At 41.7% G+C, this 27,955-nt stretch overlaps 1 protein-coding gene across 3 annotated transcripts in view; it reads left to right on the top strand.

The window, feature by feature from the left end:
• Positions 1-12,842: 12,842 nt before the first annotated feature.
• Dnah5 (dynein axonemal heavy chain 5) overlaps positions 12,843-27,955 on the top strand; it is a 332,580-nt gene continuing 317,467 nt past the window's right edge. For all 3 annotated transcript variants that reach the window (XM_087189237.1, XM_087189236.1, XM_013072408.3), the window contains exon 1: positions 12,843-13,166. In XM_087189237.1, the coding sequence (XP_087045363.1) occupies positions 12,852-13,166 (315 nt within the window). In that variant the 5' untranslated portion in view covers positions 12,843-12,851. The remainder of the gene's footprint in view (positions 13,167-27,955) is intronic.

The raw sequence follows: 27,955 nt of genomic DNA, 5'->3' as shown, positions 1-27,955 counted from the left end.
TGAGACCTGCAGAAGCAATAGGGTCATGAGGCACAGTGATGAGTTCATAGCTGAATGTGCTGTTAGGAGGTGTGCTCCATTGGAAGAAATAGGTCACCTGTGATGTGCCTTTGAAGGGTACCCCCCATCTCTCTCTGCTTCCTAACCTCCATGAGGTAAGCAGTTTTGCTTCACCATATTCATCCATCATGATGTTCTTCCTTACCAAGAACCTAGAACAAGGCCAGATGACATTGGCCTGAAACCTCTAAAACTGTGAGGCCAAATAAACTTTTCATCCTTTAAATTGATTTTCTCAGGTATTTTATCACAACAGTGGAAAGTTAACACACCTGCATTGTGGGAAAAGAACTCAAGAATGGGATACTACTCCAGTAAATGAATTTAAAGTAGTAGGAAAGAATCCCTTGCTCTTACAAAGTGGAAAGTTTGATCTCCTTATTTATATTTTTATTCATTTGTTCCATAGTTGGTTAATGTCATCTGATTTAAAGTACTTTGGGTTGGTAAAAGTCATGTACTGTATGCTCACACATGTTTAAACTGATATTACCATCCCCCTCACCTATGGATACACATGTCCAAACATGTAACCTGAAGTTGTGTAGATCTGTTCATAACTAACATACCATTTGTAAATGTCCTTCTCTTGTCATTTATTTTAAATCTGTGTCTGGCATATATGTACTCCTGTTATTTGAGTTTCTCTGTATTAATTTATTGGTTGATTGTTGGGTCCTTGAAGAACAGGGGCTGTGTTTTATCTTACTTGCCTTGTGTCTCATTGTCTGCTGAACTATATCAAAGTTGAAAAAGCTGACCATGCATAACTATATCAAAGAGGAGCCAGGAACACACAGATGTTATTCTGTTCAGAAGCTAAGATATAAAAACAAATTCTTTTGAAAGGCATCTCTTAGGAACCAGGAAACAGAAGGAAGATTTTTGACAGTGGATTTTTCATGCACATTCATATGCTCACAAACACACATCCAAGCCTGTGTGTAAATCCAATGTTCTCCATGAGATATTTATGGGCCCAGGTGCTGATGTGCCTGAGGAAGCACGTTTCTAGGTCAGGGACCTCACAAGACAAGAGGCGGCAGACAGTGGAGAGGAGAGAAAGTCCTGTGCCTAGAGCAGGGCCTAGACAATGAGCTTTTGTTCTCTTCAAGGCCTGTAAAGGGTAGGATGGACAGGTGGTTGTACCAGTGGATGGGGAGAGTTGGAGGCTACATGTAGAAAGGGGTTGTTATTTCCAGGAAAGAGAAGTGGGAGATGGTAACTGGGGCACCCGACTGCAAGAGGCGTTCCTCCTCCCTCTCCCCTCCCTGCTTTTTCTTTTTCAGCACTGAGCATTGAACCCAGGACCTTGTGCATGCTAGGCAAGTGCTCTAGTACTGGACTATTCCAAGACCTGGTTATGGTCTTCATAGTTGGCTAATTACTACATCACCAGACCTGAAAGTAGAAATGTCTTGGAAAGGACTCCTGGCATGAGTCTGGAGATGCAACTGAATTTCTCTCACTCTATACTCTTAAACTCTGCCAAAGGAGGAAAGAAAGTGAAGAGGATGAGTCTCTCACAAAAATTGATTGATATGTTGTTGAACTGTAATGTCATCTGCCATTAACTTCTTGTTGCAAAATAACCAAAGCAACGATATAGTGAATGCTAATCCGAGTGGTATTTGATTTTATAATTGGGCTCAGCATTCCTCTGTGATCTTCCATCCATCACAATTCTTTCACTTGATCAACCATCTGTGCTTTTCAGAGTTTTAATCACATCTTGTTAAAATATGCACACTCAAAGTAGCTTGAACATTAACCTCTTCATTACATCCCCTATTGTGGCACAGCCCTGAGCAAACCAAAATAATGTCAGAGTAAATTTAGAACCCAATACCTTCTAGTACATTCTAGTAACTTCTGCCCATGCACCTTGGGAAACAGGTATGGCCAGATTTAAAGGGACACATGTCATTTTTATATTAATGAAGTTGTTATTGGTGGACATAGAATGATGTTTCTTAGAAACTCTTTAAAAATCCATTTAACGAATGTTACTTTTGAAGAGTGATATCATCGCTGTGTTTCTATAATGAATCAAAGAGTGAAGGATCTTTTGAAGCAAGTCTAAAACTTTCCCAGGAGTTTTACTCTCACTATTGATTATATGTCAGTGAAATTTACACATCCACTGTTGGAATGATTTTGAGGAAAATAAATTAATAGTTTGGAAAAGTGAAAGAGCATGGTGTGCTTGCTTGCTGGTATCAAATTTCCTCAAATATGGACCACACTCAATAAATGGGTATTTTGAGAAATTTTAAGGGGGAACTATCTTCACTTATGGCACAAAGTGCTAAAAATCAAATAAACAAGAGTAAACAAAAAGAAAAGAAGAAATGTCTTTAGCTACCTTCTTCAGACATGACCAAGGGAAGACATGGTCAGGATGACCTGGGGAAGCATTGTTTAGGGTTTTCGTCACCTGCTCCCCCTTCCCCTGCTGAAATGGAGGATGCAGACTCCCACGGCATGGTTTTGGCTGCTCAGGTTTAACCGTCAGGCCAAGGTAGCCATCACTGACCTTGGTCAAATATGGGACACACTTTCCTTCACTCCTGTGAAATTCCTAATTAGGGTTGGGGGCAGTTCAGATACGAAAAACAGATTTGCAAATATTTACAAGTGCACATGCATAAACCTATACACACCCTCATTTCTTATAACTCAGATGAGTGAACTTCACCTCGTACAGTGTTTGTTACTTTTAAATGTATACAGTAGTTAGGACCAGGATAGCAAATCATTGCTTCCCAGAAATCCTCAGGGAACCAGAGATGATGAATACGCAAGGATGCGTTCCAATTAAGTTATTAATGATTTATGAATACTTAGTTCTGTAGAGTGCTTACAAATATTTGAAAAATGTAATTACTTACAGAAGGATTCAACAGGCTACAATTTCCCCCCTTCAAATAAGTTTTGTGTACATCATTCACTTACTTAGCAAATTCATTCTTTACAAATAAAGAAGAGTCCCAGCTCTTGTTTGTGTAATCAATCACAAAGGTCTAGTTTTTTTTGCTGTTGTTGTTGGTTTTTTTTGGTACCGGGGATTGAACTCAGGACCTTGTGCTTGCGAGGCAGGAGGTGGAACCACTGAGCTAAATCCCAGGCCCCCACAAAGGTCTAGTTTTGTGGAATCTGAATTTTGGGACTCTGTACCTCTACGTAATGTGCTTTACTCTGATGTTTATCTAAAAACTGTGGATCTGTAGGGTCCCCCCAGAAGGAAATTTTCCCCTAAGATCTTGTCATACCATTCTTGTCCTGGTAAGCAAAACAGAAGAGAGTGAACAGAGGTTATTTCAATAGTAATGGCAAGTGACAAACAATAAGATTCACTTGTTTTAAATTTACATAAAGTAAAACATTCATTTTGCTTTAAATCTGTATGTGCTGCTTGTCTTTCTCTTGGAACAAAACTTTGTATGAAATTATTCTCTCCTTTTTTCTTTCCCTTTAGCTCCCTTTCCTTCTTTCCTTCCTTCCCTCCTTCCTTTCTTCCTTCCTCTTCTCTCCTCCTGTTCCCTGCCCTCCCCTCCTCTCTTCTCTTCTCCTTGCCTCTCCTTCCCCCTCTCTTTTCTTTCTTTCTACCAGTGTCTCACTCAGTAGCCCACACTAGTCTTGAACTCATAATCCTCCCACCTCAGCCTCCTGAGTAGCTGCAATTACAGACATGTGCCACTGTGCCTGGCTAAATTCTTTTCTATCCCTGGGATAAATGTGATGGCAGCTTGGTTTTTCTCTTGGGAGTTGATAGATCCAAGAAGGAACAGGTTTGAGAGAAATTGGAAGTTTTAGTATGTTTGGTTATGAAGGAGAAGATATATATTCTTTGAACTAAACATTTCTTGCTTGTGGAATTCAGTGGACTTCAAAAATGTTCTTTCTTGAGAATAAAAGGCTTTAAGGAGTATGGATTCCAAACAGAAAGCATTCTTGCTTTATCAATCCTGAAAAGAGAAATTTCTGAGTTTACCTGAGAGAAACTTTAATGATAACAGAAACATTAAGGAGAGTAAGCAACTGTAAAAAGGAAAGTATGCCTTTCTTACTGTTAGGAGCTAACTAAAAGCTTCCTATGCTAGGTCTGCCTTGGGTGTCTGGCATATCTGATGGCCTTTTCTTCAGTGAATCCAGGAAATGTTGTGTGTTTCTCCCCTTAGCCAGGGAAATCCATAGGGGCAGGGATTATGTCTCACTCATCTTTTTCCCTGAATGTGCCTGGCACTGTTTCATTGACAGGTGAATGAATGAAAAAAATGAATGAAAACTCTGACATGAGTGAGAGGCTGGAAGAATGAGGAGAGAGTTTCTGAGTCCGGGAAGTGGTCTCTTTTGGCTTGTAGTAGACACCTGCTGTGGACTGAACTGTGTCCTCCTGGAATTCACCTGTTACAGCCCTAACCCCCAGTGTGATTGTAGTTAGAGATAGGGCTTGTAGGAGGTAATTAAGGGTAAATGAGGGCTCTGTATTGGTCAGCTTTCCTGTTGCTGTGAGCAAATACCTGACATCCACAACTTAAAGGAGGAAATGCTTTATTTGGCTCATGGTGTCATAGGATTTAGTCCATCGTTGGCTTGCTCCAAGACAAAAACCTCATTGTGGGAGGGTGTGGTAAGCAAAGCTGCTTAGCTCATGGCAGGTGGGAAGCACAACAGGGGGACAAAGTCAGAGAGGAAGGGGCCAGGGACCAGATGTAATGCCCAAGGTCATGACCCATGGCCTGCCCAGATATACTCAGAAGGGTGCTTTACTAACCCTCTAGGCAGCACTCAAGCCAGTCAAGTTGGCATTTAGCTCAAATGCCACAGACCCTAATGCCATAGGACTAGGACTGGTAGCTTTGTAAGAAGAAGGAGAAGGAGATGGAGAACCAGAAAGAGGAGGAGAAAAGGAGAGAAGGAGGAGAAAGAGGAGGAAGAGAGGAAGAGAAATCCCTTTATACATACAAATGCATATGTGAAGACACAGTGAGGGTGTGGCCATGTGCAGGCCAGGAAGCGAGCCTTCATGAGAAATGGGCCATGCTGGCAACCTGTTCATGGGCCTCTATCTTCCAGGACTATGAAAACATCAATGTCTGTTGCTTAAGCCTCCAGTACATGATATCTTATTACGGTAGCCTGAGTGGACCAATATATGTAAGAGCTTTCCAGGTACCTGCCTCTTCCATGCCATTCCTTCTCTGATGGCATCTTCTCAGCAAGGATGGGTCCCTCAGTTGTCTTTCTTGGCTTTACTAATCAGAGGCCATTGACCTAAGCTGAATGTAAGGCTTGAACTTCTCTGTCCAGGAATTGGGATTAAGACACAATTGTCAGTCCGTGTCTTCCAGGTGCTTGAATGAACAATTTGTAAACTCAGGTGTCATAAAGCAGCACCCTTCTGGTGTGTGCATGGATAAGTGGAGGTCTGCAGAGAGGTGGGCAGGGAGAAGCTGAGACTCAAAGCCAGTCCTGCTGGGGAAGCAGAGAGACGCTGGATGGGTCCTTCTGTCACACCTCAGGATACTCTTCCTCCTCTGTAAGGCATTCCTGTATATTCCCTGTATTTCATTGTTTGTCCTTAACTCAGTTTAAGTGGGTTTCTGTTTTTGTTTTTTTTTTAATCAAAGCAGCTTGACAAAGATGAAATTCACATTCCCTTTCTGGCTTATATTTTCAGAAAGGAGAATATAAACTATGAAGGTGCAGAACATGTGACAACATCTCCTCTTTACTGGCAGTAGAAAAATTTCCAAGTGCCCAATTCTAGTAATTCTCTGGCATATTATATTCCTGATATTCCTCTCCTAGCACAAGCCTGTGAGAGAGTGTAATTCTATGTTTATTTCTGTCAATTGATGGCACTCTGTATATGTATCTTCTAAATTCAAAATGGCAGCTGTGAAAAAAAACTGTCCCAAATAAGGTCTGGTACCAAAATTTTTTTGCAGATATAATTTGTAACTCTTTTTGGGATTCCTGAACAGTTTTCTGGTATACTTTAATGGAGTTAAGAAATTCTTCTGGAAAGTTATGTGACTGATTTCCCATGTCTAATGTCACCAGGCATATTTTACACTGTTTCATATCAAAGTATGTTTTTTAAATGTTCAAAGAGATTCTTATATAAATATAAAACAACAGATGCCAAAGATTCTTATCTCAGCAACGAGAGATCCAGTTGGTTTAAGAATTACAGAAATTTCCAGAGTATTTATCATCAAATGAAGGAATGTAAAGTAGACATCAAACTGGTTAATGTCCTCCACGACAATGAAATCTTTGTGATTATTTTTGTCCCAAACCCAAAACATTTTCATTTGTACTAGACATAAATCTACAAGTGAACCAGTTATTTCAAAATCTGTGTCCAAATCAATGGCAGAATTACTTCAAACAAAGATATATATTCCCCTGAAGAACCCTTGGGGTGTTCATCTCTATTGTTCTACTCTAAGGCGGAAAAGCCACATAAACTTTCTTCTTTCTTATTTCCAAAGTTTGGGAAATTTTTCTCAGTAGTTATTTATTTATTTTTTCTATAAATATCTATAACAGAATGAACATCTTCAAACTGGCTGCCTCTTCTCTTGTGGCTAATTTGAAATAAATTTTTGACACATGCTTTTGTCAATTTTACTGATAAATTGCTTTAATGTTTCAATATTAAAATTATTAGTAAGCTCATTCAAGTGGCAAAAAGCAGCTGTTAATTAGGTAGATTATTTTATTTGTTTTTGATAATCTGAGGCCACACTTGAAGGCTTAAACTAAAACACTTAAAGATAACATATTACAAGGACCTCATGTATTCATACCATTTTTATTTTTAATCACCCCTTACCAGACATTTTAAGTAATAAATTGGCTGTATTCAAATTGAGGTGTAAAATATTGGTTTTTTTAAAAAATAGTAAATCTCTTTTATGAAACTATCATTTTTATTAGAACATTGCAAGTTGGCAAAAATAAATGTAATTTTATTTTATATATATTTCACGCTAGCATTTAACACTTAGCATAATTGGCCATACCAAATTGCTTGTTAGATTTACTGTTAAATACTGAAGTCTGGACACTGTTTTTGGTGGTATTACAGTCTCCACTTTTAGACAGAAATATTTTTGGCGAACCACAATTCTATACAGATAAAGCGCAGTGGAAAAGCTTTTTGGGTTTTCTTACCAGTAGATGCCTTTTTAGTTTAATCTTTCTGTGGCAATTTAATATTTTCTCAATGGATGGAAAAGCATTCATCCAGTGTCAAAAGGTTTTATTGTTGGTGAGAAGTTTTAATTAGAAGGGTATTTTTATTACTAAAATTGTGCAAATAATGGCACCTCAAAATATATTTCTCTTATGTTCATTTTTAAGTCCTATGGCTATGAGCATGAAGTAACTGATGACAGCTTATGGGTGTACGAGCAAAGCTGAGGTTTTCCCAAGGAAGAAGAAATTCTGCTGGTGTACAGCAGCTTCAGCGTCTGACCAAGTTTCCAGACTGCTTTACAGATTTTGAACTTGCCTACCTCTACAATCATGTAAGCCAATTCCTTGAAACAGATGCACATATATATATATTACATGATATATATAGTTTACATATATATGGTATGCACGTATGCCCACACATACAAATACACATACATACACATACATCTTACTGGCTTTGTTTCACTGTAAACCTATGATTAATAATACACTTTTGTAAATTGAAAATGGGTTTAGGAACCAGAAAACCATGCCTCTTTTCTCTAGGAAAAAGCTGTCTCCTAAATCTGAGGTCATGTTATTATGCTACTTTACATCTTTCCTTCTTTACTCCCATAATTCCTTCCATTCACTAGTATTCCTAAACTTGTATAAGGTTCATTATACATACAACAGCCATATGTCAGTGTTGGTCACAGACTTAAAAGATATGGTAGCATCAAATATGTGGCTGTGTCTATCAGGATTCTTAGTTGCAAGCAACAGTGATTGACCATCACAGACTGGAACAACAACCAAAAGCCCATAAGAAAATAAAAAAGGGTGTATTAGGATTTTAGGCAGCTCAGAATAGCTGACAAAATCGGACAGTAAGGCTAAGAAAATGACTGAGGACACCTGTGGCCGGGGGCATAATCAGGCATCCTGCCACAAAGCCAATAGTCTGTTGAGAACATTGTTATTGCCCTGACTGGCTCCTGGACACACAAATTAGGAGGCCACTGTTGCTACAACAGCCCTTGCAAATTCAATGCCATTGTTGCTACTGCCACCAGCTGCCAGAATGTATTGTCTACTGTCCCATGTTTTTGGGTCACCAGTTTCTGATTGAAGTCCAAGACAAGAGCATTTAACTGGTCATGTCGGAGGATGGAAGGCTCTGCCTGGTAGGAAAGTTTTCAAATATATGAAGGAGATTTGGATGGTGGTCAATCACAGAGGACAAAGGTCCTCTGCAGTACCTTGGTATCGCTCCTCCATAGAAGCCAGGATGGCAGTCATGGCATTCCTGGCTGTTAGTAACAAGGAAGCAGAGCTGGCGAAGCTGGGAGGAGCAGCCTGAGCAGCCAAGTGCTGGGGGGAGCTGAGGATGGTGCCCATGGTGGCATGGACCACCCATTATCACCAGGCAAGAGGATCTCCCAAGGATGGCTTGCTGTGGGGGTATCTGCTCATCTTCCAGCAGTGCTGATGGCCCCCGGTCCCTGGAGGCTTTGCTTAGCATGTCTGACCTGCTTCAACACCCAAAAAGAGACAGCGGGATTCTGGGTACCCAGGATAGCAGTGACAGAGTGGGAGAGATGCCACACACCCACTCAGCATCTGCACTTGGGTGGATGTGAACAAAACCAGTGGGAGATTTTACTCACTGATTGACCTAAGCCACCTTCCTGCTCTGAAGTTAGGAGGGTGGTAGAACTATCCTCTAAATATACAACCAATAACTCTTCTATTTGTAAAATAAAATGGACTCATGAAAATAAGAAGAGTTGATGACTGTGTCATTTATGAATGCTTCCAGTATCAGGTAACAGAAAACACAATTGAGATTGCTCTAAACAAACAGAGGTTTAATTCCCTACATGTCAAGTGGGTTTGGGAGAGGTAGTTGTTACTGCTGGTTCAAAGATATCAAGGCTCTCATTTCTGTTATTCAAATGACTTTTCCCTCATGGTCATGGGTGATAGTAACACTTTGCAGGCATCATGGCTACATTCCAGCTGGAAGAAGGCATGAAAAGAACAGTTAGGTTTGTACTATGGTTGAGATATAAAATGCTCTCCCAAAGTCTCTTGTGTTCAGAGGTAGGGATATTCCAAAGGTGATTGGATCATGGGGGCTCTATACTCATCAGTGGATTAATCCACTGATAGGATCTTATCAGCGGTGTTAGGGGTAGGGCTCCATTAGAGGAGGTGGATCCCTGGGTGCTTGCCTTTGGAGGGTATATCTATCACTTTGGCTCTTGCTTGCCCTCCCTGCTTCTAAGTACCTGGAAGGGAATGGTTTTCCTTTGCCATGTCCCTCTGCCATGATGTTTGTGCCTTGGAGCCAGCTGACCATGGGCTGTAACCTTTGAAATCATGAACTAAAATAAACCCCTTCTCCTTTAAGTTGGGGATGTCAGGTATTTTGTCTGAGTAGTGGGGAAGTTGACTGACATAGTCTATCTCTTTCATTAGGGAAGCAAGAATATTCCCACAGACCCCAGTAGACTGCCATTATGACTCATCAGACATGTCACATGACCACCCACAGTTGCAAAGGAGGCTGGGAAATATTTACTTTTTCCTATCTCTCTAGTAGAGGTAGGAAAAGATGAAGGAGACTGAAGTGTAAGTGGGTTAGACAACCAAGAGGGACTTCTACCGTTGATAAGTTTTATCATGAGAATTTAATATCCATCTCTGAACTGATATTTCTTTCATTGTATGTTGATGTTACTAGCCCATAGTTTATGGAAGTTTATGAGTTTTCCTTAAAAATTATGGAGGTAAAGAGTTAATAGAATTCTACCCAATAATGAGTCAAATGAGTCAATCTCTGTCAACCTCTCTCCTGCTTTCTCTTCTTCCCTCCCTCCCTCTCTCACTCCTTCTTACTCTCTTCCCTCTTTCTCTTTCCTTCCCTCCCTCTTGTTTGTAAAACAGAAAGGAGTTATTATTATATGACTGCAATGACAGATAAAAACAATAAATTTCATGAACTATCAGGAAGTTGACAGAACACTGTAAAGCACCATGACCCTGAAATTCAAACCTAGAGAAGAAATGCATGATTTTTAAGTACTGCAGTGCACTAAAGCAGCACAAAAAGATGACTTGATTTTGAGTCCTATTTCAGTCAGCTAATAGCTATGTGGTCTCCAGTGAGTCAGTCCCTGTTTTCTTTTCCATAAAATGACACTCTTGTCTATAAAATGAAATCATCATCTAAATTGGTTATTCTCAGACCTGAAATTTTACAGTTCTATGTAATTAGTCTTGATGTCTATGATACAATGTGGACAGACGGAATCAGTCACCCTATTTTCATTCCATTAATCTTCTTACATTCAAGACCTATTTTTTGAGCACCTATTGTGTGCTGGGCAATAGAAGTACCAAGCATGCATGTCTTGTTAAAAGATCCATTTAGTAAGTATTATTTAGTAGGGGTTTTATCTTGAAGTTTACTTTAAAATCTTTTAGGGAAAGAAATGGAATTATTTTCCTGCAGCAGGACTGTGTATTCCTCAATGTTGGGGCAGTTTCCAGCCATGATCAGGGCAGGAGAGAATCTTAAGAGCTGTCCACCTCAAGCATCTCCACCAGCCCATCATCTCCCTGATTGCATCTCCAGAAGGGCAAGTTTAAGAGCACAGCTATGGGAAAGGCATGAGGTGGCTAAGCCAGCAACCTCATTCTGCCCAACAATTTCTCACTGTAAGAACTAATCTATCAGGAAACCAGGAGGAGGTCTCATGGGGTTGGTGCCCAAGGTAGGGAGTCATTCAGTACTCGTGGTGGACCAACATGGCTGAGGAAGGTCTGGGACCAGGCCAGGTCCAAGGGAGTTGCTTAAGCTTGGGATCCTCAGCAGCAATGGTTCTCTGAGAGCAAGAGAATTTCAGCAGAAAGGGAGTACCTGAGACAAAAAGGTCTAGTTCACTTTTGCTTAAGATGGCACAGATTAGAGAACTATAAGGTTGCATTCAGCCAGTGGTAGCCCTGCTTTCTTTCGGAAATCAGGCAGACCTACGCTGCTGAGGCAGTATTTTGGAAGATCTTCCCTCTCCCCCTAGGACAGAGGGCAGGCATGTGTGGGGCCAGACTGCCAGGCTCACAGCTCGTTCTCTTCTGCCTGTGTAACTTGGGCAAGCCAGTTCATGGCTCTGTGTGTACTCCATGACCAGGGCCATAATGACGACGGTCAAGTTTAGAGCAAAGATAAAATGAGTTGACACACAACAGTCACTAGAAGAGCTCGAGCTTTCTTTCCCCCTTCTCAGTCCTCTTGAGGGACAGGTTGCTTGTGTGATTACAGGATATGACCTCTGATGACATTGAGGAGGAGGCAGGATAATGAGAGGGTGCAGTCCCTGACAGCAGAGGGGGAGGGAACTTGAGTCCCAGGTCAGCATGCTCTTCCTGCAAACATGAAAGGCATCCATGGCAAAGGTGGCCCTTTTTAGGCAAAATTACACAGATTGCTTATGAATCAGAGAGTTTGAAACATCATGTTAAATATTATTAGTTTCTGAAGATTGCTTATTCTGCTTAACTTTTTGAGTTTTTTTCCCGGTAAGAAGCAAGACAATTGTTTGAATTTATCAAGTGTTTGATAGGCCTTCTGAGCAAATGCAATGGGCCCCTCTTACGAGGATTTGGAGTTGTCCTTCCTAGAATTTATGATCTAGTAGACCTGTCCTGTCCAAGACAGTAGCCGCAGTCCCCTTGGCCATCGAGCACTTGAAATGTGGCTGGGCTGAACTGAAGTGTGCTGTACTTGTAAACACACATCAGATTGTGAGGACTGTGTATGACAAAACAATATAAACTATCTTGAGAAAAATTTTTATATTGATGGCATATACAAATAATAATTAGTATATATTAGGTTAAATGAAACATAACATTATTTTCACCTGTTGCTTTACTTTTTAAAATACGGCTCCTATTAAATATGAATTTACATGTACGCCACACATTATGTCCCTATTGGACAGAGCTAGTTTGGCTGAGAGAGGAGTTTGTAAGTGGGAAATACATTATTCCACTCAAGTTCCTCTGGAAAGTAACACAAAGTTTCATGGGCTTCATGTATTGCTCGGACAGGTAGGCAGTGTTTAGTGTTTTGTCATCTCCAGTTTAAAAATTACCATTGAGCAGGGAGTGGTGGTGCATGCCTGTAGTCCCAGCACTCAGGAGGCTGAGGAAGGAGGATTGCTGCAAATTTCACACTAGCCTGGGCTATAATAAAGAGTTCAAGGACAGCCTGAAGTACATAGGGAGACCCTGTCTCCGTGAAGAAAGAAAAAAAATCCCATTGAGGGCTAAGATGAAACAGTAGCGAAAGTACCAGACAACAAAGTGATGAGAAGATTCTAACTCCAATTCCAGGCTGTGGGAAGCTAGGTGAGTTGAAGTGGAAACCTTCTCAATTCTATTTGGAATTTTCTTTTCTCCCGAAGCCAGAGACACCTAAAATTGCGCATTCAGGCAAATCCAAATAACTGGATGTGGCTACAGATGATGCTGGTAACAGCATTCACCAGAGACCTAACAGAAACCCGAAGGGAAGCTGAAGCAATGGCATGGGCCCGGCCTGCGGCTCTGGGTGGCCCTGGGCTCCGGGCACCGGCTCCGAACCCGCTTCCGCGCCTCCCCGGGCGGAAGGAGGGAGTTGGGTCCAGGCGGAGCATCCTGCGTCCCCATGGCAACGCCAGGAGCCGCAAACAGCCGGGAGCCGCGAACTGCGGGGAGAGCGGGAGGTCTCGCGGCCAGAGCGGACTCGGCAGACAGTGCGGGCCGGGACGGCGGAGGCGACAGCAGTGGGAACCCTGCCCCGGGCCGTGATCACCGCGCCCGAGTCCCGGCCGAGCGGCGCCGCCAGCGCCATGGAAAAGCTGGTACCGTGCGCTGCCGCGGGCTCTGCGCCCGGCCCGGCCCTCGTGCGCATGCGCGGGCCGGCGGCCCCGGGCTTCCGGGCGGGAGGGGTGCTGACGGTGACGGGGTGAGGCTTTCGTCCGGGGTTAAGCTTTGGGGTTTGGGGCCCGAGAGCGCTTTCAGGGGCCTGTAGGGCTAGAGGTGCGGTTTCATGAGCTTTGCAGGTTTCACGTACAGTGCGAGAGCAGTAGGCTCCGGTCGCCTCTCCTCCCGCGCCTGTCTGCGCGCTGCTGTCCGCTTCCTCTTGCTGGTAAAGGGCCACTGGTTGTTCCCTAGCGAGCATCCAAGATACCCAGGTGTGGTGAAGGTCGCTTTGTGTCAAGTTTGTTGGCTGTTACTAGCGCTCTCTGGACCTTGGCTTTGGACAAAAGCAAACGTTTAGTTCCCTTGGAGACAGGGAGAGAGACGGTGTGCAAGAAAGCCCGGGTGGGCTGCTTACTCTGGCCTCGCTGCGGAGCCGCTGAGGAGCAGCTGGCAGCCCAGCGTTCCCTCTGCTTCCTCTTCACGGGGGCTTGCTCTTTTCATTTTTAAAGTCTTTTCTTTTTTTGTTATTTCGGTGCTGAAGTTCCAACCTAGCACTTTGGTAATGTAGGCAAGCAATCTACCAGTGAACTACATTCCTAGCTCTTTCTCTAAGTGAATGTTGTGAAATGAAAACCAAAAAACAATAAAAACCCCAGGTATGGTGCATGTACCTCCAGGAGAGATTGCATTTATGTATATTTTAATTTAGCTATACTATCTTTAGCCACATAACTATAGGAATCCAATATGCTGATCCATAAAATATGTTCCCTGTCATTATTTCACAAATAAGAATTTATTCTTATTGAAGTAAGAACAATGTAACTGTGTTTACTTTAGCATTTTCCTCCTCCCTGGAAAGTTCTTGAATTATTTTAATTGACAAGAATTGTATACATTTACCATGTACAACATGATGCTTTGAAAGTTGTACTTATTGTAGAATAGCTAAGTTGAGCTAATTATGGTAATATCTCCTATACTTCTTTGTGAACACAAAGTCCACTTATATTTTCAAGAATATGTTGTTACTAACTGTAGTCACTGTGCTGAACAATAGATCTCAAGACATTTTCATTATCCTTCCTGTTTAACTGAAAATTTGCCTCCATTCCACATCTCCCCAGCCCTGTACCCCACCCCAGCCTCTGGTAGCTGTCATCCTAACACTCTGGGTCCATGAATTCAACTTTTTTTTAGATTCCACTTGTGAGATCATGCAGAATTTCTCAGTATAATAATTACCTTGCTCAAAAGTTGCTGTTTTGTTCTTGTGAACATCTCGTTAGGGTGGACACATATTAACATTCTTGTTTTCAGGAAAATTCGTATGTCATAATACTTGGAATTTTCGGTAGATCTATGTTGTCTCTCTTTGAAGGTGAATACTTGGTTCATGTTAGTCTTTTTAGTGACTCCTCTCCCCATTGTTGGAGGATTACTTACCCTGGAATGACATATGATGGCATTGCTGTGTTAAATTCCAGTAAACCAATGCACTTTTTTTGTATGTCTGAATTTAAAAATCCATATACTATAAAATCATATATAGTTCACCAAGTTTTAGCCTGTAAGGATTAAAAACAGCTGCGAACTTCATGCCGTGTGCCATGTGCTTGGTTTTAAGGTTTCGCTGCTGTGCTCTTTGCCTCTGATTTTCTGTTGGTGTGTTCCAGGTGAAGGTAAAGAATTTAAAAATATCAAATGTCTCTTGTTTAATCTTAGTAGTATTCTAGGAAATTAACTCAACACACCTCTTTTTAGCTATTAGATTTGCAAAGATGCTCATCCCTCAGATATTATTGAAAAATGCTTGGTAACATGTTGACGAGTATTGAGAAAAAAGTTAAAGGCATAAGTTTGCAATTTTATGAAAATAAAAAAGATATATAAATAAAAAATAGAATAGAAGAACACACACCAAAATATTGATCTGGCTAGTGACATTAAAGAGGAGTTTAATTGTTTCTTTATTTAAAATGTTTTATAAAGTATATGAAATATTTATAAAATATACAAATTTTGTAGTTAGAAAAATGATAAATGATAAAATGTTTGCACAACTTTCTTCAGAGGCAAGCAGCATCCTTTGGTAAATATTTTGTTTTCCGTGACCATAAGTCACATCTTTATAACACTCATTTGCAATTCCTACTCTCTCCCCCAGCTAAGCACATAGCTCCTGTTTTACATAAACTGCAAGGAGAAGGTGGTAAATGAGCACATCCGGATGAATGTGAAGAAAAGCAAGAATGAATGTGTTGCTCAATCTTCCTGTTCCTACGGTGTTGTGTTAACGCTTGTCAATAGCAGCATATTGTCTCTTGTCCAAGGTCAACAGGAAAAAGATTTCGGTAGCCCCAATAACTTATCACTAATGCCCTATGAGGCTCGGCATGTGCATGGTAAAAAGAATTTACTAATAGTCAAGGAATACAGAAAAGTTAAGAGGTAAGAGTTTTTTGATACACCATGAGAAGAGAACAGCAGGCGAGTCCAGGGGAGGACTGACCGCACTGTCAGGGTGAGAGGCTGAGATCTTTATATTTGATTTTAATATGAGAAGGGTGTCTGGCACGTCACCCCAGGAATACTTTTATCAGGTCTGGGTTGTCCCGTTGTCTGTGCATCGCAGATCGCAGCATGGCCAGGTAGTGTATGGAGACTGACGTAATGTTTTTGTTTGACAAGGTCCAGTGCCTTTGGTGTTGTTAGAAACAGTCCTTCCGGGTAAAATTAATTGACAAATATGTAAAGACTGACTAATGTTAGTGGTCAAAGGGATCAGAATGAAATAGAAATGTCTGTGCTTGAAAGGGACCTTTGATGCCGTATTGAGATGGGGGAAGAAATGATATTCTTTAAGAAATGACAAGTGATTATAAATGTATAGTTGGTGAGGAAGGTACAGTTTTTTTGGGTTTTTTTTGCACAATTTACAAGGTGGAAAGTTAATCTACTACAGACCTGTCACTCAGCCTGCAGTGTAGCCTTTAAAACAACAATGGTAAAAATAACCATTATTCTCTGCAATTAATGTTGCAAACGTGGGTTTCTGTGGTTACATTATTTAGCAAAAATAGAAACTGACACTGAAGCAAAGTGTAATCGTCCCATGCCTGAAACGTGACCTCCACAGACTTAATATTCCCTAGGGGAACACCACCCCTATTTTTCTCTAGGTGGGGGGGAATGGCATTTGGGAAGTGAGTATCAGCACAGAGGAAAGATGCTGAGAGTGTGGATATTTCGAGGAATCGGTTCTTCCTGGTGGCATCAGAAATGCTAGGAGGAAGTTCACCTGTTACATTTTCCCTTTAGTCACAGTGAGCTCTTACCTGGCACTGAGCACAGTGGCTGTTGATTTATACCTCTCCACTGTTTGCACTTGGCTGTACTTCGTAAGGCCTTTGACAGACAGACAAAAAGAGTGAGACAAATGCTCAGTTACTTTGTTATGAACAAAAACCAAGAGCTTCAACTCAAGAGTGAATTACCACCCAAGGATATTTTTATTTCTCAGATTGCAGAGAGTCTCATCCAAGGAAACCAGCCTGACAGGGTGTGGATCCGTTTCTCATCTCTTGTCGGGGCCAGGTCCTGCCACTGCCAGGTGCTGGGTGTGCTGTGAAGGACCTAGTGTTAGTGGAGTGAATTTTCTTCTCTTAGGAAAATGCTTAGAAAAAAAGGCCAGAGTGGGAAGAAACGTTATTGAAGATACCTGAGCAGTTCAGTTCAATTCAGGAAGCACTAAGTACTTCCTGTGTTTACAGTGTGTTTACTGTAACCTCCTGGGTTTACAGTGGGAAAGCTCTGGGGGAACATGACTACACTTTCTTTTCCTCTCTTTCTTTACACTCCTTTTTCTCATTTCTCCTTCCCTCTCTCCGTTCTCCCTCCCTTTGTTCCTTCTCTTTTCTTCCCTCCCTCATTTCTTCCTATTTTCCTGCTCTCTCCTTCCCTCTCTATGCTCATTATACAGTTCATGGTGGTTTTTTTCCCTTTTCTCATGGGAACCCAGTGAGATGCTCGGATTGGACCCCTTCCCACTGTTGTTGAGTAGCTTACAGTGAGACCAGTGGCCTGTCTCCAGGAGACACTGTGTATGTTGAGAAAGGAGAGAGCAGTGGGATGCTTGTCACATTCCTGGGTGGAACCTGTGCAGAGCTTCAGCTGTAAGTCTGTGGAGAAGGCCTGGCATTGTACCTACCCCCGGAAGGGGTCACACAGTCATGACTGGATTTCCAAAGGCTGCCATTTCTGCCATAGGGAGGTAATATGAGGGGTCAGAATATCAGAATGTCTCTTTTTCTCAGTAGTACATGTTTGCAGTACGTGAGGATTTCATTCCTCGTGGGGAGTTGGGACACATGCATCCCACACCTTAATTCTTGTTTAGGGCCCTGCTTCCCTCGCTCCCCCTCCCTCCATGTCTTGGCCCCCTTGTTTTTTGCAAAAGATCTCTCGGTTTCCTATTATTTATGTTTTATTTTGCTCTTTATTTATACTTTGGGTTTCTCATATAAGACAAACCATGCGATATTTAAGCTTGTGTGTCTGATCTATTTCACCTACCATTATGGTCTCAAGGTGCATCCATTTTCCTACAAATGCCTCAAATGTATCCTTCTCTATGGCACAGTAGTACTCCATTGTGTATAAATACCACATTTGCTTTATCCATTCGTCTGTTGGTGGACATATTTTCTTTCTTTTTTGAAGCAGCCTGCAGGTGGACTTTGTTGGACTTCTTGCATGTTGAAAAAGAATTAAAAGTCTTACTTTTGGAAAGCTGCAGGCTGTGTGGGTCAGTTTTGAATGTTTTGCAGCCTGTCTTGGGTAAAAAATAAAAGGACTGTGATGCATCGGTGTCTTCTTGTTCATTAAGAGAAATGAGCAAGGCCTGGCCCTGAGAAAGCTACTGTTGCTGACTCTGGCATTGATCCACAAAAGGGGGCCAACCAAGAGCAGGGCACTGTGGTGGGGGGTGGGGATAGGCAGAGGACAAACAGACGTGGATCCTCTGGTGTGCAAAGCTCGAAGCCTCCTGGGGACGGCAGCTGTGAAGAGGGAATGGAGCCTGTTCCACAGCCAGCAAGAGGGCAGAGAGGGCAGAGCACTCCGGCCAGAATCGGCCTTCTGAAGGGCCAAGGCCTGATGCAGGCTCAGGTAGGAGCCCAGGGTGGAGGGAAGCTGATGCTGCTGCAGCAGTGGCTGAGACCGGATGGGGCCTCCAGAGCTGCACTGAGAGAGAAAGAGAGGATCAAGCCCTCCAGGAGGCTCACACCACTTACAGTTTAGTAAAAAGACATCTTGTTATAGCCAGCAAGTCTACTTCTGATCACCGCTACAGAGGAAATGTTCACTGTGTGTTATGGGCTAAATCCTGTACTCACCAAACTCATAGATTGAAGTCCTTAAAGAAGATTAGAACATAAATTCCCACAGACTGAGGGGTGACCACCTGAGGACACAGCAAAAAGGCACCATCTCGAGAGACCTCAAAGAAACCAGACCTGCAGACATCTTGATCTTGGACTTCCAGCCTCCAGAACTGTAAGAAAATAAATTTATGTTGTTTAGAGGACTTGTACTGTGGTGGTTTGTTGTGACAGCCCTCACAACCTACACCTGTGCTAAGCAGTTTGCATGATGACCTCACTCCCATTATAGCCTTACAAGGGAGGTGCTGCTGTGATTTTCATCTTAGAAAGAAGAGAAAATTTGGGCTCAGAGGGCATAGGCTCAAGGCTGCCTCAAGGACACATGGCACGTGTGAGTCAGACACCAACTTGAGCCCTTTTGGGGCAGAACTGAGGCCGAGGCCCTTGACTGCTTTGTTTTTCTGAGTAGCCGGTGCTAGAAACACAATGGGGCTTGGGTGTGGGGAGGAGGAGAAGCAGGAAGAGAGGTTTGGGGTCTGATGGAGGAGGGTTTGGAACAGGGACCTTTGGGAATCAGGACAAGAGGAATGGGATCCTCTTGGAGTGATGAACAAGAGGTCCTGGCCTGGTCCTGGGCCGTTTCGGTTTTCTGGATGCTTCCTTCATCCCACTGGCCCTGCCCAGCTCCGGGATATGGCACAAGTTCTCCCACCCTCTTTCCACTTTCCTCTCCAGACTCATTCTCCACCTTTTCCATGTGCTTTGTGAGCCTTGGATCATAGTGTCTTATCGTCCAAGACAGACTTGATCCTGAATGTGAGTTTTAGAAATGCAAACTAGAGACCATAGGGCAGAGTAACAAAACCCTCTACTTTTATTTTTTAAGAAGTCTTCCACCAAAACCATTTGGTTGCGAAGCAATGACTTAAAAGGAAGATAGGCACACTACCTTTTTTCTCACCAGTGGGTGCAACTTGGGAAGAACATCAAAAGCCTGTTAAGCCCTAGAGGGGCTGATCTGGAGTGAGGAGAGCCCACAGCCCAGCAGCATTCCAGTTTGTTGTCTGATTGTCATTCCAGGTCCAACAAACATGGGCTGAGCACCTGTGGTGCTGGATAAAGAAATGAAAAATGGACACGTCCCTACCTTGGGGAGTTCAAAACCGAGCTAGGAGAGGTAGACTGGCCCTTTCATTGCAGAGGGTCAGTTCTGGGCTGGAAGCATTCACTAGATTTATTTTTGCCAAGGAAAACTGGAAAAGAAGCTCCTGCCTTGGAGGGTCAGGGAGGGCTTTCTGGGAAGGTGACGCCCAGTGGAAACTAGACAGTGAAATGGACCATGGCAGTGTGGACGTGAGGAGGAAGAGGCCAAGGGAGGAAGGGCATGCGGCTGTAGGGCGCCGAGGGGTTTGGAGCAGCCGCACTGTGGGTCTCAGAGACAGGTGGAGGCAGAGGCTGCAGAGGGAGTTCCAAGGATCAGCATGAAGGGAATCGTGTGCCCAGTTTTGGATTTTCCCTTGAAAACAGAGATGAGAGGGTCAGGAATGCACAGCTGCATTGCCCAGGACAAGGGTGACCCATGGAAACACGCGCAGGGTGGTTGGGGATATCATGGGACCACAGCTGGAGACACAAGTCAATGGCAGAAATCCTGGAAGTATAGAGTGAATGAGGATGTGAGATAGCTCATTTTACACATGAAAAATTATGCTCGCACATTAAACCAAAGCTCAGAGAGGCGAAGACAATTTCCTAGAGTCACACAAATAATGAGCAGCAGAGCTCAAACTAGAAGAGAAAGACAAGGAAGTTGTCATCGTTTCCGAGGGCCGGCCCTGGGCTAGGTGTGCTATGCACACTCTCCTTTCCTCCGCACACGGCTCTGCAGTGTGGCTGTTCAGTTTCCTTGATGAAAATGCGGAGACTCAAAGCAATTAGCTGACGGCCCCAGGTGCAACAGCTTGAAAGTGCAGTGATGGAACCCAGACCTCTGCTCAAGGTGCTGCTGCCATAGGGTGTTGATACATTTGGCAGTAAGAGATGCATTTTTACTAGAAAAAGCGAACTAGAAAACACCGCCTTGCTGATAAACTTAGATGAAGCTCAGACTGCTGCTGTTCAGGGATAAAGACCCCTACGCTGTGCTGACTCTGCACTGCTTGGATTTCAGCACAGCTCTGTGGTTAGGAGCCCGCGCCCTCCCCTTTCCCTGCCCTCCCCGAATCAGGCAACAAAAGCCTTTAATTAGCTGCCCGCAGCTCACTGGAGGAAGGGGTTAGTAACTGATTTCTCCTTTGCACTCCCAGTGACCTGACCTCCACAGGCTCTCCTGTCTTTTCTCTTTCAGATAAGGAATGGCCTGGGCAGGGGGACCTCGACCTAGATCTGAGGTTCCAGTTCACAGTGAAAGAGCTAAGCAGTCATGGAACAGCAATATTAAAACTATTTCAGGTTTTTGGGGAGGGGTGTAGCTCAGAGGCAGAGCACTTACCTAGTGTGCACCAGGCCCTGGGTTCAGTTGATCCCTAGAATCCCCAAACAAACACAAAACAAAAGAAGAGAGAAAAAATATTTCCTTTCAAATAAAAGGCACCCTCTAGAAAGTTGATTTTTCTTGCTCTTATTGTTGTGTAGCAGATCGCCCCCAAACTTAGTGGCTTCAGATAGCAGCTGTTGTCTCATCTCTTTGAATTTCTGCACTCCAGCTGGGTGGTTGTGAGTCGGAGGGTCTCGCCCCTGCACTCAGCGTCTGGAGGAGCGGCTACCGGCTCAGCATCTCTCTTCATATGGTCTCTGACAGCTCCACGGTATCTTCAGTAGCTCCACGGTATCTTCAGTGGCTACTCTGGGCTTGCGCATGGCAATGCAGCCCAAGAACTGGGCTGCTTTCATGGTGGCCTAAGGGCTCAAAGAGGGAGTGGTCCAGAGAGCAAGGAAGTGGCTCTATCACTTTCATGACCTCGCCTCAGAGGTTCAATTCTGCTGTAATCTCTCTGTCAAAGCAGCGACAGTCCCACCCACCCGCATTTCTCAACAGGGGACATGTCAAGCTCACATTGTGTGAAGTACACAAGGGAAGGGACATCTTTGGAAACTCCTGTCTGCCCCCCAAATCATGCATGGAACATGAGAGAGGTGAGGAGGGAGGAAGGACTACTTTGTCTTCTTATGAGTAGGGCAAATGATGATCTCTTAGGTGGCTTTTTTCTTGCTACGGGGTCTTACCCACCAAAAATGTCAAAGTTCTGCTCATACCAAGCATGACTCTGTGTCACTCAAATCGATATGAGATGAATACCATATATATATTTTGCTTCGAAATCAAACAACAAGGAGTGAAATTTCCCCAGACTCAACTTGTTTTTGGCAAGGGAATATTTATTATGATGTGGAAACAACACTTTAGAGTTTTATATGTAACCTCTGGTATTTTCTTCCTCAGATATATAACAAAGAGTAAACATGCAGTTTATAGAAATAGATTGGATTAATATACTATTGACAAGAATAGTGAAAATAATGTATTCCTATTATTAGATTGCTATTTGAAAAGCTGTAAAAATGGTACTCATTGAAACAATATAAAATTTTATGTTTGTAATAACCCAGGTGTTATACCAACTGGAGCTTCGATTTTTAGATTAACTTGTTTATCAGAAAAAAGATCTGTTGCCCAGTTTTCAATTCAACTATCACATTCATGTTTTGTTCTTTAAAATGATTAGATTCATATAAACACAACTAAATAATGGTTGTTCTTTGATGAAAATTATCCTTTTTTAAAATTAATTTTATTGGTGTATTTTAGGTATACAATATAATGACATTCATCATCGGGAATTTGCACCTTTACATAATCTCTCCTGGTTCTTATTTTTTCCCTATTACCCTGCCCACCCTTCAACCCCTCCATCCCTCCCTATTTACAAAGACTTTGTTTCCATTTTTTCATTTTCTTTTTTTTTTTTTTTTTTTGTACCAGGGCTGGAACTCGGGTCCTTCTGCTTGGAAAGCAGGTGGTGGAACCACTGAGCTAAATCCCTGGCTTCATTTTCTCATATTAATTCCATTCCCTTCTTTCCTTTCTCCTGCCCCTCTGACTTCCCCTTCCCCTTTGCCCCTTTTCTTCTTATTTCACATTATCTATTATATCTTTTAGTTCTTATTTACACTTTCAGTTTCTCACACTAGAGAAACTATTCGGTATTTACACATGTGTGTCCTATTTATTTCACTTAAGAGTATGGCCTCAATGTGCATCCATTTAGCTATAAATGTCTCTAATTTCTCATTCTTTATGGCTGAGTATTACTCTATTTTATACAAAAATCACACTTTCTTTATCCATTCTCCATTTGATGGGCAATTGGGCTGCTTCCAAGTTTTAGCTATTACAAACTGTACTGCTGTGAACATGAATGCACATATATCACTGTGGTATGATTCTTTTAATTCTTTGGGGAAGATCCCCAGCAGGGGAATAGCTGGGTCAAATGGGACTTCCAGTCCTAGTTCTTTGAGGTATCTCCATACTGATTTCCACAGTAGTTGGACCAGTCGACACTCCCACCAACAGTGGAGCAGTTTTCCACTTTCCCCACACCCCTGCCAGCATTTGTTATTGGTTGATTTCATGATGGCAGCCATTCTTTCTGGGGTGAGGTGGAATCTCAGCTTTGCTTTCATTTGTATCTCTCGAATGACCAGTGATGTTGAACATTTTTTCATATGTTTATTTGCTATTTCTATTTCTTTGTCTGAGAAATGTCTGTTCATTTCAGATGCCCATTTTCGTATTAGGTCTTTAAATTTGGGAGGTCTGCTTTTTTTAAAGTTCTTTATAGATTCAAGATAGTAGAGCTTTGTCTGAGGAACAGCAGGTGCAACTTTTTTCCCACATTGTGGGTCATCTCTTTGCACTGCTGGTGGTTTCTTTTGCTGTGCAGAAGCTTTTTAGTAAGAAGAGATCCCAGTTGTTGATTGTTTGTGCTAGTTCATGTGCAACTGAGGTTTTGTTCATAAAATCTTTCCTTACACCAATGTCTTCAAGAGTTCTACCTAACCTCTGTTCCAGCTGGTTCAGCGTTTCTGTTTTAATATTTAGATCTTTAATCCATTTTGATTTTAGTTTAGTGCATGGTGAGAGATACAGGTCTAGTTTTAATCTTTGGCAAGTTGAAACCCAATTTTTCCAGCACCATTTATTAAAGAGGCTATCTTTCCTCCAATGAGGGTATTTAGCTCCTTTGTCGAAGATGAGGTGGCTGAGTGTGTCTGGAGTTGTTTCTGCATCTTCAATCTGTTTCACTGGTCCTCAGGTCTCTTTCTTTGCCAGCACCATGCTGTTTTTATCACAGTAGCTTTGTAGTATAGTTTCAAGTTGGGAATTGTGATACTCCCTGCCATGTCTCTGTTACCTAGAATTGCTTTTGCTATTCTGGGTCTCTTCTTGTTCCAAATGAATTTTTGGATTGTTTTCTCAAGGTCCGTGAAGTATGCTTCTGGGATTTCAATTGGGATTGCATTGAATCTATATAGCAGTTTTGGAAGTGTGGCCATTTTCGCTATGTTGATTCTTCCTACCCTGGAACAAGGGATGTCTTTCCATTTTCTGATGTCATCTTCAATCGCTCTTTTCAGAGTGGTATAGTTTTCAGAGAAGAAGTCTTTGATTTCTTTTGTTAGGTTGATTCCTAGGTATTTCAGTTTTTTGGATGTTATTGTGAAAGGAATTGTTTGCCATATTTCTGTCTCAGTGAGTCTGTTGTTCCTGTAGAAGAAAGCTATTGATTTTTGTGTATTAACCTTGTATCCAGCTACTTTAGTGAATTTGGTTATTAAGTCTAGAAGACTTCTGGTGGAGTTCTTGGGGTCTTCTATACAGAGTATCATGTCATCTGCAAATAATGACAATTTGATTTCTTCATTTCCTATATTTATTCCTTGTTTTTCTTTCTCTTGTCTATTTGCTGTGGCTAATGTTTCCAAGACTATATTGAACAGGAATGGTGATAATGAACATTCTTGTCTTCTTCCTGATTTTACTGTGAAGGATTTCAGTTTTTGACCATTTCATGTGATATTGGCTATTGGTTTTACATAGATGGCTTTTATCAGATTGAGGTAGAGACCATCTATTCCAATTTTTTGTAGGGTTTTATCATAAATGCATGTTGGATTCTGCCAAATGCTTTTTCTGCATCTATTGAGATGATCATATGGTTTTTGTCCTTGGCTCTATTGATATAGTGTATTACATTGATTGATTTGCGTATGTTGAACTATCCCTGCATCCCTGGGATGAATCCCACTTGATCAGGGTGTGTGATCTTCTTGATGATCTCTTGCATTCTATTTGCCAGTATCTTATGAAGGATTTTTACATCTATGTTCATTAGTGAGATTGAGCTATAGTTCTCATTTTCTGTTGGGTCTTTCTCTGCTTTGGGCATCAAAGTGATGTTTGCTTCCAGGAATGAATTCGGGAGTATTGCTCCCCTTTCAATTTTATTGAAGAGTTTAAACAGTAGTGGCAGTAGTTCCTCTGTAAATGTCTTGTAGAATTCAGCAGTGAAGCCATCAGGACCTGGGCTTTTCTTAGTTGGTAAGTTTTAAATTACGTTTTCAATTTCATTGGTTGATACTGGGTTGTTTAGAATTTTTAGGTCTTTTTCGTTCAACTTTGGTAATTCATATGTATCTAGGAATCTGTCCATTTCTTCTGTGTTTTCCATCTTATTGGCGTATAGGTTCTTGAAGTAGGTATTGATGATCCTCTGGATTTCTGCTGGGTCCATTGTAATTTCACCCTTTTCATTCGTAATTGCATGGATTTGGGCCTTTTCTTTCCTTTTTCTGATACGGTTGGCTAAGGGTTTGTCAATTTTGTTGATTCTTTTGAAGAACCAACTCTTGGCTTCATTGATTTTTTGTATTATTCTCTTAGTCTCCATTGCCTTGATTTCTCCTCTGATCTTTATAATTTCCTCCCTTGTATGAGCTTTGGATTTGTCCTGCTCTCCTTTTCCTAGAAGCTTTAGGTTCAGCATCAGGTTGTTTAATTGGGCTCCCTCTGTTTTCCTAATACCAGTTTTCACTGCTATGAATTTCCTTCATAAAACAGCTTTCATTGTGTCCCATAGATTCCAATATGTTGTATTGTCATTGTCATTTAATTGTAGGAACTGTCTGATTTCTTCAATTTCCTCTGTGACCCATTGGTTATTCAGAAGTGTGTTGTTCACTTTCCATGTGTTTATGAAATTCTTGTGTTTTCTTTTGCTATTGATTTCCAATTTCATCTCACTATGGTCTGATAATATACAGGGGATAACTTCAATTCCTTTGCACTTACTTAAACATGTTCTATGTGTGAGTATGTGGTCTGTTTTGGAGAATGACTCATATGTAGCTGAAAATCATGTGTATTCGGATTTTGTGGGGTGGAACACTCTGTAAACATCTGTTAAGTTCATTTGTTCAAGAGTTTGATTGAGTTCTAGTATTTCATTGCTTGTTTTTTATCTAGTTGATCTATCTATTTGTTACAGTGGAGTATTGAGGTCCCCCACTACTATTGTATTGGTGCTTATAGGATTTTTCATGTTTGTTAGTATTTGTTTTATATAGTTGGGCCCAGTAATGTTTGGTGCATATATGTTTATGATTGTCATCTCTTCCTCTTGGATTATTCCCTTTACAGGGATGTAGTGTCCTTCTTTGTCCCTTAATCAGTGTTGGTTTGAAATCCACTTGATCTGCAGAGAGGATAGCTACTCCTGCCTTTTTTTGGGTTCCTGTCACATGGAGTATCGTTTTCTATCTTTTAACTTTCAGTCTGTGAGTTTCTTTTTGAATTAAGTATGTTTCTTGTATGCAGCATATTGTTGGATCTTGCTTCTTGACCCATTCTGCCAGTCTATTTCTTTTGACTGGTGAATTGAGACCATTAACATTGATGGTTATAACTAATATGTATTGGCTTATCATTGTCATGACTTTCTTTTTGTTGGATTCTCCCCCTTTGCGTTTAATTTCTTGTTGTGCCAGATGGGTTCATTCTGCTTTGCTTCCTGGGGTTGTGATCCTCAATGTCTGTTCCTAGGATATTGTCTAAAAGTTTTTGGAGTGCTGGTTTGGTATTCATGAAGTTCCTCAGTGCTCTCTGTCATGAAAGTATCTTATTTCTCCATCAATTTTGAAAGATAGTTTTGCAGGGTACATCAATTTGGGATGGAGGCTGTTTTCCTTCAGAGCTTGAAGTCATCACTCCAAGCTCTTCTTGCCTTGAGGGTTTGTATTGGAAATCTGCTGTGATTCTGATGGGCTTTCCTTTGTATGTGATTTGTTTCTTTTCTCTGACTGCTTGTAGAATTTTGTTCTTCTGTTTGGTTTCTGGAATCTTAACTATTATATGCCTATGTGTGGATTTTTTTGTTTTGATCAAGGCTAGTTGGAGTCCTGTATGCCTCACTTATCTGTATGTCAAGTTCTTTTCCCCTGCTTGGAAAGTTTTCTGCCATCCCTTCTGTGAACAGTTTTTTTATATCATCTGCACTCTCTCCTGTTTCTTCATTGACTCGATCAGTCTTATGTTATTCTTCTTTGCATCGTCTAGCAGCTGCTGGATTGACTTCTTGTGTTCCCTTACAATTTTAAAGCAATTTTTCTTTTCCTGGTCACCAATTGCAATCTTATCTTCTATATCTGAAATACTGTCCTCACGTTGGCTCATACTGCTGTGTAAGCTTTCAGTGGAGTTTTTAATCTCCTGGAAATCTGTTTGCATCTGTTTTATGGATTCCATTTGTTTCCTATGTTGGAATTCCATCATGTTCCTCAGCTCCTCTATTTTTTTATCTGTGTCTAGATTTACTAATAATGTCTTGCACTATGGGCACAATCTTTGTGGATATGTGAGAGATTATTTCTGATTTCCTTTTTTTTCCGGATCCTCTTTTGTTGCCAGTTCAGGGAGTCCAGGTGGTTGAGCATCAGAGTATTCCATCTCATTTCCCTTTGAGGTTGCTTTAGGTGATCTGGAAGTCTGGTTTTGAGACTGGTTTATTGTCTTCTCATTTCAATGAGCGGGGGAGGGATGTGTGTTCCTGGTGCCCATGTGGCTGTGCTCCTTGGCATTGGGGGTGGTGGTATGGCAGCTTGGAAGGTTCACCTCCTCTGTGCTGGGGGCAGCTCTGCTTGAAAAATTGTCCTCTTATGAAAAATATAGCAGTAAGTATTTTTCATTTCTAGGACATAAATACAGTTTGAATGATTACATCAAGTAGTGGATACTAAAGTTAATTAAACAAGAAAGGGCAAGAGTTTTTCTTTTAAAGTAATTT

This window comes from Heterocephalus glaber, unplaced genomic scaffold (assembly GCF_053883595.1).
Source record: "Heterocephalus glaber isolate CG9 unplaced genomic scaffold, H.glaber_assembly_v1.0 deba00001538, whole genome shotgun sequence".
Classification (NCBI taxonomy): domain Eukaryota; kingdom Metazoa; phylum Chordata; class Mammalia; order Rodentia; family Bathyergidae; genus Heterocephalus; species Heterocephalus glaber.
Note: the sequence above shows the minus strand (reverse complement) of the source record. Positions and strands in the feature narration are given on the sequence as shown.